Source organism: Hibiscus syriacus, unplaced genomic scaffold (assembly GCF_006381635.1).
Source record: "Hibiscus syriacus cultivar Baekdansim isolate YM2019G1 unplaced genomic scaffold, ASM638163v2 tig00001669_pilon, whole genome shotgun sequence".
NCBI lineage: Eukaryota > Viridiplantae > Streptophyta > Magnoliopsida > Malvales > Malvaceae > Hibiscus > Hibiscus syriacus.
Window position 1 is genome coordinate 58812 of NW_024061879.1, and position 14586 is coordinate 73397.

Below are 14586 nucleotides of genomic sequence, written 5' to 3' on the forward strand. Positions count from 1 at the left end.
CATAAAATTAAATGTACTATTGACCTCTTGAAGTGATTCTAATAATTAAAGGGAATTTATTATTTTTCGATAACTTAAGTTTGAGTAATATAATTTGCACGTGTCTAAATTTAAATCTAGATCTTTTAAAAAACGTATTATTATTTAAATTTTAATAATTTATATATGTAATCTTGCTAAGGTTTTCGCGTTCGATAATGTTAACGATGAATATATATATATTTTTGTTATTTGATGACTAAAACAGAAATGTATTGTTAGTTATATGATTAAATAGATAGTTTACCCATATTATTTCAGTTGAGTACACTTGTGGGCAAGTTAGAGGTCCCGATCTGATGACGATGACATGGCACCACCTCAAGTGAGAAAATGAAAGTGAAGCGTATAATCAACTCGTAATCCTCCACAAAAATCACTTTATTTCATTGCAAATTTATATTCCCCGGATCTCCTTCACACTGCCATTGTTGTCTTTACTTTCTCCGTGGATCTGCTTACTTTCCATGAATGCTATTCCCCCATAAAACCATTCACTTGTAAGTATAATCCAAGTCTTTCTTCATTTCTCGTTAAAATTTCTTTAGTTTTTGTTATTGGGTTTTCGAAAATAAACGAAACCCTTGAAGGAATCGGGTTAGTTTTGTTTTTTCATTGGTTTATCTGGAGATCTGATTGATTTCTGCTGTTGGGTTTTCAAAGTTTAGTGAAAACCCATGAAGGAATCGGAGTTAAGCACTGAGCCAATCGGACAGAATCTGATAAAACTGATAAGTAATCTGTGTTTCTCACTTTTTGTGTTTTCGGTGTTGATATTTACGGTTATTGCTATCACTTACCAACCCCCAGATCCATGGCTGGAATCAGCGCCGGCCTTGACCAAACTCTTCACCCAAACTGAGAATGCCACTTTCAAAAACGATGATTCTATCCTTAAAACCGGTGAGGATCTAGTTACTGTGGCAACTCCCACTGCACTCAATCCTATCACCGAAACCGTGATCGAGAAGTCCGAAGGGAAAATCTCAAATTTGAGCCTGAAATCGGATTGTGAGGACGTTGGGCCTGTGAATTGTTCAGATCCGTTCGTTTTGTTCACGGTTGAGAGATTCAATTTGAAAATTTTCAAGTTTATCGTGTTTCTGGAGTATCAAACTCCGGTCAGTGGATCGAAACCAGATGAGTGTGATGTGGCTTGGAGGTTTAGGAACAAGAAAGAAAAGTCTTGGAGAAAGTACAGGGATTTTAGAAGGTTCAAGTTAGGGATCGGAGAGAACTGTACCTATACCGTGGTTCATGCCGGTGACTGGCATTCGGGGATTAATGCTCGAAGGCCTAGGAACAGGCCTAACACCACACGGAATGGTGGGAATCCGAAGCTCGCACCACCTATACGTGATGAAGAGATAAACGACACCATTCCCATTTTGGGTTCAGATATGAACTTTAGAAAGGGGAAGTATTTGTATTATGCACGGGGAGGGGACTACTGCAAGGGAATGAATCATTACTTGTGGAGTTTCTTGTGTGGTTTAGGGGAGGCTATGTATTTGAATAGGACATTTGTGATGGATTTGAGCATATGTTTATCGGCATCTTATAATCCAAGCAATAAGGACGAGGAGGGAAAAGATTTCCGGTATTATTTTGATTTTGAGCATCTGAAGGAGGCAGCATCCGTTGTGGAGGAGAGCGAGTTATTGAGAGGTTGGAAGAAATGGAATAGGGGCCATAAAAGGAAAGTGCCAGTCAAGAAGGTCACAACCTATAAAGTCACACCGATGCAACTTAAGAAGGACAAGAGCACGATCATTTGGAGGCAGTTCGAAGCTTCGGAACCTGAAAACTATTGGTACAGGGTATGCGAGGGGCAAGCAGCCAAGTACATTCAGAGGCCATGGCATGCTTTGTGGAAATCAAAGAGATTGATGAACATAGTGACTGAGATTAGTGGGCAAATGGACTGGGATTTTGATGCCGTGCATGTGGTTAGAGGGGAAAAGGCACTAAACAAAGATCACTGGCCACACTTAGACTCTGATACATCCCCTGATGCGCTTCTTACTAAGCTTAAAGAAATGATTCAGCCTTGGAGGAATCTTTACATAGCAACGAACGAGCCGTTCTATAATTACTTTGATAAATTGAGGTCTCAATACAAGGTCCATTTGCTTGATGATTACAAGGAATTATGGAGTAACACGAGTGAGTGGTACAATGAGACAACGCAGCTGAATGATGGAAAACCTGTTGAGTTCGATGGATACATGCGAGTTGCTGTGGACACCGAGGTACTTTACCGCGCAAAGACACGGGTAGAAACCTTTTACAACTTAACCAAAGATTGCAAAGATGGAGTAAATACATGCTGATCATGTTGTGAGCTACCCCTCTCTGTATTTTCTTCTTGTTATGTCTTTCAGTTTTCTTGATTTTTGTACAAAATATAAATTGTGGAGATTAATTCAGGCTTTTGCTGTGTTTCCTTTTTTTTTATTGTTATCGGTATAATTATTTAATTATAGCATCCCTTTATTTCTTCAAACTGCTTGATGATCAATTCCAATTCATAGTATATGATACTGAAATTTCTTAAGACGTTGGAGCTAGAGGAATAAATGAACATTACTTTAGGTGAACTGTTTGTATAACATTTGTTTATGTCCGTTTGTTAAGCTAAATTAATGAGTATGAACAAAAAATAACAAGAATAGAGATATGTTCGGTTCGTTTATGTTCACGAACAAGCTCGTTTATCAATTCATTTATTTATGTTCATGAAAAAGTTTGTTTATACAGTTCTCTCTTTTCTTTTCTTTCTTCTTTTTCTTTTTTACATTTTAAATATTAGTGAAGGTAGAGACTAAATTAAATACATGGTAAAAGTTGAAATTTAAATATTACTTTATAAATAACTTTTAGCTTAATTAAAAAAAGAAAAACTTTTGAGCAGTATGCCTATCGTGATTCCCCTCTTTAATAAATAAATTTATTTAAAAAATAAATATAATACCAAAATTTAATCTTTAACGTTTAATGTTATAGTTATTTTTATTTTTTTGAAATTATTTTAACCTTTAATGTTTTAATTTTTTTATTAAAATAACTTTTATTTGGATAAAAAGTTTAATTAACTAATGACCGATACTCGCCATATGATCTCTTAGTATTAAACTCAGTACCTACTCATTGTGTCAAGCTTGAAACTTATTACATTTAGTTTAAATTTATTTAAAATTAATTATACATGTATGTATAAGAATGCATTAATTATAAAATATTATAAAAATTTATATATTAAGCAAAATATAATAATTTTACAAAACTATTAATAAATTTATAAAAATCTATTAATCATAATTTAAATTATATTAATTATTTACAATTGATGTTATAAATTATATTAGTTAATCTAATATCAACAGAACTACTGAGTCACACTATATTACATTTCAATTGCATCTTTTATATTCTTCAATTGCAACTATAAAAAAAATACTAAAAAAGATTATAAAAAATTACATATTTTATTATTTAAAGAAATGAAACTTAACACTAGGTTGTGCAAATCCGAGTACCCGCAATATATGGGTCAGTGATTTCTCGGTCTGTGTCCTGACCCGGATGTTATCTATTTTTTTTCATTTTCAAATTATTAATTTCAAAAAAATATACAAAAATTTAAATGTTTAAAACTTCGAATTACATACTTCAACCTCCGAACATAAAATTTAAAAGTTCAAAATATAAAATCTAATAATCCATACTATAAATAATCTATTATATTATATATATATATATATAATTAAAAAAAAACTAACTGGATACTCAGGTAACCAGGTATCCGAAAAAACTCAATTTTGTGACTCAAGCCCGACCCGAGAAATATTAGGCCGGATACCTAACCCGGTTGAATAATTTGTTAAGAAAAATATCCAATTTTTTTAAATTCGGATCGATAGATTAGGTCAACCAAATAGGGTGTTTTTGCACACCCTACTTAAAACATATTATTTAAGAAAATGATATTCATTTTCTGAGATAGGATGTCACATCGGACAAAGATGTATATATTAATCGCGCCTTTGAAATGCACATAAATCATAAAACGTTTTATCCTATATGATTTTTCTATATATTTTTTCAAAATCAAATGGTAAGAAGATAAAAACATAGGAACTAAAAATACATTTTTAAAAATTACATTATAAATTAAACAATGGAACTTTTAAAGGTTATAACTCTGTGCTAGAGTATTCGATTGAAATAATTTTTTTTTAAAAATTTACATAATTTTTCAACATTTATGTATTGATATTGAACAAATCTATCTTGAAAAATTATATAAATTTTAAAAAAAAGTTATCTGACACCCAAAAATAAAATTATGAAATTTAAAAAATTATAATATAACTGTGTTTGAAAAACCAAAATTCAATTCTTTAAAACTCATGGTTTTCACTAAAAAAAACACTTGTTCATGTTCTTGTAAGAATCATCGTCGTCATCATTATTATTATTATTATTTTTTTACAAGATACACTTTGAATATTACATCATCATATTAAAAAATGACTGTAAAAGTCACATAATTACTTAATCTTCATCTAAATTACTATTTGATTCATCAATATACATAGCAATAGTACATGTTGTGTATCATTTGTTCATATTGTTAAATGAATCCATATTTACACTTCTAACGTTTTTAATGTCATTAAATTAATTTAAGCAAGCAACATATATGCAATGCATAGTACATGTTATTAGGTGTTTTATTTTTTCCCTCCAAAAATGAGGTGGGCACTCACACTAATCATCATGACACGTAAAATTACAGCTAATCATCCCCTCCTTTTTTTCTTGTCAGCCCTAGTTTTTCTCTCTCTACTTTTGCCCTCATTTTTCCCACAACAAAATTCACAATTCCAAAAACCATATCAAAGGAGGCGTCACTAAGGGAATCAACACCGTCTTCTTCTCTTTCGCCGCCATGGACCAGCAATCGCAGCTTGCCCTCATCTTGGGACCCGACCCGGCTCCATTCGAAACCCTAGTCTCCCACTTGATGTCGTCCTCGAACGAGCAACGTTCTCACGCCGAGGGTTTGTTTAATCTATGCAAGCAATCCGACCCTGACGCCCTCTGCCTCCGTCTCGTACATCTCCTCCAAGTCTGCAATCAACCCGAGGCTCGTGCCATGGCCGCTATTCTCCTCCGTAAGTTGTTGACGCGTGACGACTCTTATATCTGGCCTCGACTCAACATCAATACTCACTCCTCACTCAAATCCGTGCTTTTGTCTCAAATCCAAGTGGAGACCGCCAAAAATTTGTCTAAAAAGTTGTGCGATACTGTAGCCGAGCTTGCTTCCAGTATATTGCCGGAGAATGGCTGGCCGGAGCTCTTGCCGTTTATGTTTCAGTGTGTTTCTTCGGATTCTCCTAAATTACAGGAATCTGCGTTTTTGATATTTGCTCAGTTGAGTCAGTATATAGGCGACGTGTTGACTCCTTTTATAAAGGATCTACACGCTGTTTTCTTGAGATGTTTGAGTGAAAGTACTAATGCCGATGTCAAAATCGCTGCTTTGAATGCGGTAATCAACTTTATTCAGTGTTTGACCAGCTCATCTGATCGGGATAGATTTCAGGATCTATTGCCAGCGATGATGAGGACGTTGACGGAGGCTTTAAATAACGGGAACGAGGCCACCGCTCAAGAGGCTCTTGAGTTGTTGATTGAGTTGGCTGGGACGGAGCCTCGTTTTCTTAGAAGGCAGCTTGTCGATGTGGTGGGCGCAATGCTGCAGATTGCAGAGGCTGAATCACTCGAGGAAGGCACTCGGCATTTGGCGATCGAGTTCGTGGTCACTTTGGCAGAAGCAAGGGAGCGAGCTCCAGGAATGATGAGAAAGTTGCCGCAATTTATTAGTAGACTATTTGCAATACTAATGAGAATGCTGTTGAATATCGAGGATGATGCAGCATGGCACACTGCAGAAACTGAAGATGAGGATGCTGGAGAAACAAGCAATTACAGTGTCGGGCAGGAGTGTTTGGATCGTTTGGCAATTTCGTTGGGTGGTAACACGATTGTTCCTGTTGCATCAGAGCAGTTGCCTGCTTATTTGGCTGCACCTGAGTGGCAAAAGCACCATGCTGCGTTGATTGCTCTTGCTCAGATTGCCGAGGGGTGTGCCAAGGTATACAAAATATTTCAATGTGTTTGATGCATTTTAAGACATATGTTTAGTTCAGTATGTTTAACATGTCTTATGCTGCAATTATTGTTGGCATGCCCTTCCTTGATATCAGTCCCAACCCTAGTCAATCAGTTATTCAGTTTGATTCATAGTGTCTTCAGTTCACTAACATTTGGATGGGACTTTGTCTGATATATGTGGATTCCTAATATCTTTTTCCATAGTCCAGTGTCATAGCTTTTTCATGGGAATTAGGTCATGCCCGAAAGAAACAAAAAATGGCATTACAATACATAGATGCTGTACTTGTAATAAAGAATTAGGAAGATGTTCAGTTTTTTTAATTTTAATTTGTTGCTACACTTGCAGGTTATGATTAAAAATCTGGAACAAGTGGTTTCTATGGTCTTGAACTCCTTTCATGATTCTCATCCCCGTGTGAGGTGGGCAGCAATTAATGCAATCGGGCAATTGTCTACAGACCTGGGTCCAGATTTGCAGAACCAATATCACCAAAGAGTATTGCCAGCATTAGCTGGTGCTATGGATGATTTCCAGAATCCACGAGTACAGGCTAGTCAGAGATATATAATTTTGCTTTCATGATTCTAGGTTATGCTTTTTAAAGTTGGTTAATATCTGTTTTAAATAATTGCCTTCATGTTTCTTGAAAGATACAACAGAACTTGAATGTAAGTGTTGCTAGCATCTTTACAAATTAGCCTTTGAATGGTGGATGTGTCTGTTAAGCCTCATAACTATTGTGAAGGGAATCAATTAATTGAAAAGTCAATCCTACATAGTTGTAATTGCTTGAGATATTTTATGGATAATAGAGAAAAACCATCTTCAAATTTTCATATGGATATATTGATATAATGATAGTTCCAGTTTATAGATGGATAAAACATGCCTACACAGGAAACTGAACTGAAGTAGCTTATGCTTTAATATTCTTATCATAATGTCAGTTTCTGTTTTCTCTTTCTTTCTTTCTTCCACCTCAGCATTTTATTAATATTATTAACAGTTTGGTTTGTTTTGTAATTTGTGTCTAAACAGGCCCATGCTGCTTCAGCTGTACTCAACTTCAGTGAGAACTGCACTCCAGAAATTTTAACACCTTACTTGGATGGAATCGTTAGTAAATTGCTTGTACTTTTACAGGTATGACGAGTGAGTTTTAATGCTAATGCATGAATTTCCTTTGTTTTAAGGAGATCATTGTTGTCTAAATTTGAAATATATCTTGTAGAATGGGAAACAAATGGTGCAAGAAGGTGCCTTGACTGCTTTGGCATCAGTGGCCGACTCATCTCAGGTATAGTTTTACACAAAATAAAGTTAGGCAGATCATTAATTTTGTCTCTTATATGGACGACTCGGTTCAATGTTATTGGGGGTTGCAGGAGCAATTCCAAAAATATTATGATGCAGTTATGCCTTACCTGAAAGCTATCTTGGTGAATGCAACTGATAAATCTAATCGTATGCTACGTGCCAAATCCATGGAGTGTATTAGTCTTGTTGGAATGGCTGTTGGAAAAGAGAAGTTCAGAGATGATGCTAAGCAGGTGGGTTTGCGTGTAGAAAACACCTTTTTCTGTTTCAATTTGATTTATTTTATTTTCTTATATCTCAAAAAGTTACGGGTTGATGGTAGAACATTGAGTTTAGTGATACCATTTGAGGTTGGTTAAAAACTAAAATAGTGTAACTTGTAGCCAGTATCATTTTCCTGTTTCAATTTGATTACTTTTATTACTTGTGTAGTCATTTTCTTAGATCCCAAGAAGTCATGGGTTGGTGGTAGAAATTTGAGTTTATGGCAATATCATTTGACATTGGTTAAGAACTATGATGGTGTAATTTGCAGCCAGTATGCACCTTCCCTTCTCTAGCCTAAGAAAAGAATATGCATTTCTTGTTCCTTGAAAATGATTGGGATGGGCTAGATATCAATTTGAGGGAGGGTCCCTTCAGGTTGATCTATTATTGACTTTTTCTTGTGATCATATCAAACGAAGTCAGTAACACCCAGAATTTTGATTGCTCACAGGCATGCACATTCCTGATATATTTGTTGCAGAGCCAAACCAGTTTTTAATTTTATTATTGCCTTCCGTTGTCTATGAGAATATAGACTACAACACCTGGTTGTGGATCTCCATTTATGCCCACTTTTTTCATCACTTTTGGGTTTTGTTCATTTTTTCTTTTGAAATTCCTATTGATAAAGAAACCTTAGTCAAGTCTCTTGTTATACTGGCGAAAGAAAACTCCATTTATTAAATGAATTTGTGTATTCCCTTTTTTACATTTTATCTTGCTTTTTATATGATCTATACCTGAAATATTAATGCATAATTGCTGTACCTTCTGTTCCTTTTATACCAACCTACCTTCATTCTTATGAGCAGACTTGTGCCTTCTGTAATTTGTATCATGTGCTTTTCTTTTCTTTTTTCTCATTGTTCTTTATTTTCTTTTCATTACATAGTTACAGTTATATTGATATTCCACCAACTGTTGAATATCTTGTATATTCTTCCATCAAAGATAGGAATACCTTAATTTTTTTCTTCCTCTATTCTTGCAAGGTTATGGAAGTGCTTATGTCATTGCAAGGATCCCAAATGGAGACAGATGATCCTACAACAAGTTACATGCTGCAAGTATGTCCATAGCACCAAAATACATAAAAATATACATATCTTTTGCATGTTTATTCATCCTTGCTTATGAAAATATTATCCACGTGACAGGCATGGGCCAGACTCTGCAAGTGTTTGGGACAAGACTTCCTCCCTTACATGAGTTTTGTCATGCCTCCCCTTCTCCGGTCTGCTCAACTTAAGCCAGATGTAACTATTACGTCTGCAGATTCAGATAATGACATTGAGGACTCTGACGATGAAAGGTTTGTTACTGCATTAATTAATATATTGTCAGTAAGTAACATAAATGTTGATATGAGCATTTATATTTTGTTTATCCTCTCCATTCATTTGTAAAGATTTGAAAAGTCTATCGCCTCTTTTACTTCTCTTTTCAGAAATACTGAGAAACACACACTTGCACACAAGTGCGGATGTGCACACACATCATGAACTATACTGAGTCTTGGCCATAGCTGTGTTCATGCATGGCTTGTAATTGGCTTATTGCAATGGCATGTTGTTTGCAATATTTTATTTGGTGTTGTAGTAAGAGATATCTGGTATTGCACAGTATGGAAACTATTACTCTTGGGGATAAAAGAATTGGGATCAAGACAAGCGTTCTGGAGGAAAAGGCTACAGCATGTAACATGCTATGTTGCTATGCAGATGAGTTGAAGGAAGGATTTTTTCCATGGATTGATCAGGTTTTTATCAGTTCATTGTATTGTCATCAGGTTATTTTTCTAGACTTTCTAGCAATATTAATACTATCTAAAAGTTGAACGTGTGATCCAGGTTGCTCCAACTCTAGTTCCTCTTCTTAAATTTTATTTCCATGAGGAAGTTAGAAAAGCTGCTGTTTCAGGTATAAGTATATACTTTTGTTTTTTATCCATCTTTTTTTTTGTCAAGTTAGGCTTTTGTTAATTCTATCTTTGTCTATCTTTCAATTTTGTATCTAGCCATGCCGGAGTTGCTGCGCTCAGCAAAATTAGCTGTGGAAAATGGAATAGCTCAAGGGCGTAATGAGACCTATGTAAAGCAATTGTCTGACTACATCATTCCGGCTCTAGTGGAGGCATTACATAAGGTTTCTTGTTTTAGCTTTAAGATTATTCATTTTTTGAAGTTCTAATTGCTTCGTTGATGCATTACTTGTTCTACCTGACGTACATAAGTTGTCAAATTCTTTCTTGCAGGAACCTGATACTGAAATTTGTGCTAGCATGTTGGACGCATTGAATGAATGCATACAGGTTTGTTCTATTAAAAATGAACTTAATTATATAGTTTCTCATCTGTTTGTTGCCATCTGTTTGGAATTATTCTGCTTTGGCTATTAGCTAACATTGTGGGGGCAACAGATGATCGTAGCAAACATCTATTTAAGTAAATGAAAAATGAAAACTACTTGAACTTAATATGGTATTTCAATATTGGCTATAAGTTGAACTAATTCCTAAAACTAAAACTGTCATGTTGATTTTTGTTGAAAACTGTATGTTTCATTTATTTTAATTGACATGTATGAGAGTACCTTCATGTTTCATTTATTTTAATTGACGTGTATGAGAGTACTTTTAACCAGGGATGTTATTTGTCCTAATCTGATTATGTCTCTTTGTTATTGTATATCATAGAAATTGTGCAACACTTATCCAAATTCTGAGTATTTCTCTTTCAGATCTCTGGTACTCTTCTAGAAGAAAGCCAGGTTAGATCTATCGTGGACGAGGTAAAACAAGTAATCACAGCTAGTGCAAGTAGAAAAAATGAGAGAGCTAAAAGAGCCAAAGCTGAAGACTTTGATGCTGAGGAGGGAGAGTTGATTAAAGAGGAAAATGAGCAAGAGGAAGAAGTTTTTGACCAAGTAAGTCTTCATATAAAATCTGTGGTATACTGTGCAAGTTTTTTCTTCTGGAACCATAATGCTTCCTCGTTATTTGACTGAATGAACATTCTGCTTCCAGGTGGGTGAAATCTTGGGAACTTTGGTCAAAACATTTAAAGCCTCTTTCTTGCCTTTCTTTGATGAGCTATCTTCATATCTTACACCTATGTGGGTAAGTTCTCAGAAAATTGCCTCTGTTTTGGATGTCAGTTTGCACTTCTTGAGGAGCAGACAAAACTTTATTTCCTAACGTGTGCTCATCTCTCTTTCCCTCTGTTTCTTGTTTGTCTTAAATACAGGGCAAGGATAAGACAGCTGAAGAAAGAAGAATTGCAATTTGTATTTTTGATGATGTTGCAGAGCAGTGTCGTGAGGCAGCTATAAAGTATGTTGCCTAAACTTATACTAATTATCACCATAGAAAATTGTCATTTGATGCAATTGCTGTAATGTGGTTGAAACAGGTATTATGACACATATCTTCCTTTCATATTGGAGGCTTGCAATGATGAGAACCCAGATGTGCGACAGGTCAGTACTTTTTTTACTTTCATGTATCTAAAGCACCTTAGATTGTTGAAGTTGCAATTCAATTGCATGATTTATGTTCAGGCGGCGGTGTATGGACTGGGTGTTTGTATGGAATTTGGTGGACCTGTATTTAAGCCCCTTGTTGGAGGTAAGTTCTGCATGATTATATAAGGTGACTTATTTTAGCTTTCAGAATAACTTATGTTTTTGCAACTTTTTCCAGAGGCTCTATCTAGGTTAAATGCTGTCATACGGCATCCCAATGCCTTGCAATCTGAAAACGTGATGGCATATGATAATGCCGTTTCTGCTTTGGGAAAAATATGCCTGTTCCATCGCGACAGTATTGATGCAGCTCAGGTATGGAAGAATATAAAATTGTTTTCCAAGTTGATGAGTTCTTTTGATAAAAATGGATAGGGTCTGTGCTTTGAATTAAGTGCATGCATGCCCTAAGCTATTGTCCAAATCTCCGAATGCCTTTTATATTTTAATCTGTTCTACACTTTTAGATGGATCACAGTTATTCTGTGATTAAAATACTCGTTCTGCATGTTATGTTCTTTATTTTGGCTTGCCTTGAACACTCCCATTTGTGTTTGGTAGGTTGTTCCTGCATGGTTAAATTGCTTGCCGATAAAAAGTGATCTGATAGAAGCCAAAGTTGTTCATGAACAACTTTGTTCAATGGTAGAGAGGTATCTTTCGTGTTTTAACTGCACTGATCTGAATTTCACAAGTTTTTTTTTTTGTCTAAATTTGATGTCACTGTTCATTACAAACAATGTATCTAATGTGCTTTCAGGTCAGACAACGATGTATTGGGTCCTAACCATCAATATCTTCCTAAGATAGTTTCAATATTTGCTGAGGTAAAATTTCAAGTGATTGCATTATAATCTTCACACAAATTCTACTTTTAGAATCCAATGAATAAGATTGCAATTTTTATTTAAAAAAACAGCAATCCTGACAAATTTTGAGTTTCATGCAATTATTTTGCAACTTTTTTCTAGTCTAAAACCAATGGATTTATTGTGTTTCCTATCGGATGAAATTATGGGCAATATAATTCCAACACCCACGTGGTTTGTTGGTAGATTTGTTGGACTTGGGTGAGTGACAAAGGATAAAAACTATAACTTGCTCTTAATCTTCCTGCACATCAACATAGGATGTTATTGTCCAAGTGGATCAAAAGGTGGATTCCCCCGTGAGTATCTTATCTTAGAGATGGTTACTGTTTTTGCAGGTACTATGCGGTAAGGATCTAGTCACGGAGCAAACTGCAAGTCGGATGGTGAATCTACTGAGGCAGCTTCAGCAAACTTTGCCAGCGGCAACATTGGCCTCAACTTGGTCATCTTTGCAGCCACAGCAACAGCTTGCCTTGCAATCCATGCTCTCCTCTTAGTATATTTTTCCGTCACTGACAAGCGTCTTTCTGGTTTTGATGGAATTCAATGCTCGTCCAGTCTGTGTTGAAGCATATCTTGTTACCAATTCATTTCCCCAAGAAGGTTCCCATTGGTTTGTCTTTGCATGATGTCTTACTCGCAGGCCAGCGAAGCTTTTGATTGGGCACGAAAGGTCGTCACACCAGCGATTGAAATGAATCCCTTTCTCATCTTATTTTCTTGGTAGAATGTGTATATTACAAGTTTTCGATTTACAATACGTCTGGAAAAGAAGAATAATGTGGTTTCTATGGTTTGTAAGCTTTTTTGCATTTTTCGTGGGTGAGTACATGAGGTCTTGAGGGTTGCCATTAAAAGTGCAATTCTTGTAGCAGTTTTGGTGTCGGAATGTGTTTTTGGTTTCAGTTTGCACAAAATATTTGTCCTCGATTGTCATCATTATAGAACATATGGACTGAAATTTTTGAATGGTTATTCTTTCTTATCCTTTTTGCAAACCTCTTTGAGTCTATATTTTTAACAAATGTGGCATATGTGTTTCTTAATAAATTTCATATCTAAATTTGTTAAACTTTATCGATGTGATACTTGATCGATGGTAGTGATATTGAAATCATGTCTTTGCGAGTATCATTTTTCAAATTTTAGTATCAAAAGTTCGAAATTCTAGATATAATATTTATAAATAAATTATAATTTTACCATTATAAGTGATTAAAATATAATTGTATACTTGAAGCAACTTGAAATATTTTTCACCCACTAGCATCTCCCGAATACAATGTTAAAGGTAATCAAGTGATTCTGTCAACTCGAAATTCGAGCCTACACGCTGCCAATAAAATCAGCCAGCCTTCCCACTAATCTATTTGTTTAAACAATTTATTAGTAAAATATGAGCAGGTAAATTATCCTAAATATTTAAAATCAAATTCACGAAACGAAATCAAAATCAGACAGCCTCTCCCTGTTTCCGTCACTCGAGCGAATGAGTCCAAAGCCAATGGCAGCAAGATGGGGTTTAGGTTTCATCGTCAAACAATGGCAAGTTCGATGAGAGAATTACCAACTCTAGTAGAAGCAAGTTAGTTGGGAAAGGCCTTCAGGGAAATGGGTACCAGAGATCAAAGACACTACGAGGAAGATATGAATGTAGTTAGGCATCTTTGACACTGCTGAAGAAGCTGCTTCAGCTTAGGCCGCGCTCCTCCGGGACCTGATACTTGAACCAGTTTCGCAATTTGAGTCCCCACGAATTCTTCTCTTCTCTTTGAAGGTCAGAAACATGCTTAATCATAAGAATATTTTAAGGGATGGGACTTCAAGGATCAACTCCAATAAAACCGCGATAAAATCAAGTACAGTAGTTTGTGACAATGACAACTGATCCCATGGAACAAGTCATGAAGGCGTTTGATGATGCGTACAGGCCAGATTTGAGCAATTGTGCCGGGGAACATGAACCAGCATTGGCAGGGTGTGATCGGATTCCGGTGAACCAAGGACTACAATTGCTACTAGATGGTGATGTTTCCGATTCAATGCGAGCAGAGCTACTCGAATTTGATCGGTTGAAGGTAGAAAGAAAGATCAGCATCGGTTTATGCCAATGAATGAAGTGAATGAGTGCAAGCAGACTAATGCATTAGACATTTAGACCCAAATGATGCTCTCTGGGATTCTATCCGTACTTTAGTACACCTAATAAATGTTCTGTATATATAGGTATGAGAATGGTCAAATTTTCGACCGTAAGAGCATCTCTCGTAAATAAAAGCATTTCCAACAATAATAACATGCAACAGAATCTAAAATAGTACTCCAATTCATAGCATAAAAGGGATCTTACAGCACCCATAAATGTGACGATTTTAGACA

At 35.5% G+C, this 14586-nt stretch overlaps 2 protein-coding genes across 2 annotated transcripts; both read left to right on the forward strand.

The window, feature by feature from the left end:
* The first annotated feature begins 426 nt into the window (after positions 1-426).
* On the forward strand, positions 427-2535 carry LOC120130421. Its single transcript, XM_039147658.1, has 2 exons — positions 427-539; positions 630-2535. Exon 2 carries the CDS (start codon positions 717-719, stop codon positions 2370-2372), a length of 1656 nt encoding a protein of 551 aa, XP_039003589.1. The 5' UTR covers positions 427-539; positions 630-716; the 3' UTR covers positions 2373-2535.
* A 2382-nt stretch (positions 2536-4917) lies between these two features.
* LOC120130432 (importin-5-like) lies at positions 4918-13205 on the forward strand. The gene is made up of 20 exons (XM_039147666.1): positions 4918-6205; positions 6575-6778; positions 7268-7372; positions 7461-7526; positions 7615-7779; positions 8806-8880; positions 8971-9125; positions 9437-9572; positions 9664-9733; positions 9831-9958; positions 10068-10124; positions 10553-10738; positions 10839-10931; positions 11059-11144; positions 11224-11290; positions 11372-11438; positions 11514-11650; positions 11897-11988; positions 12096-12162; positions 12543-13205. The coding sequence occupies exons 1-20, from the start codon at positions 4994-4996 to the stop codon at positions 12702-12704; spliced, it is 3330 nt and encodes a 1109-aa protein (XP_039003597.1). The 5' UTR covers positions 4918-4993; the 3' UTR covers positions 12705-13205.
* Positions 13206-14586: the final 1381 nt, after the last annotated feature.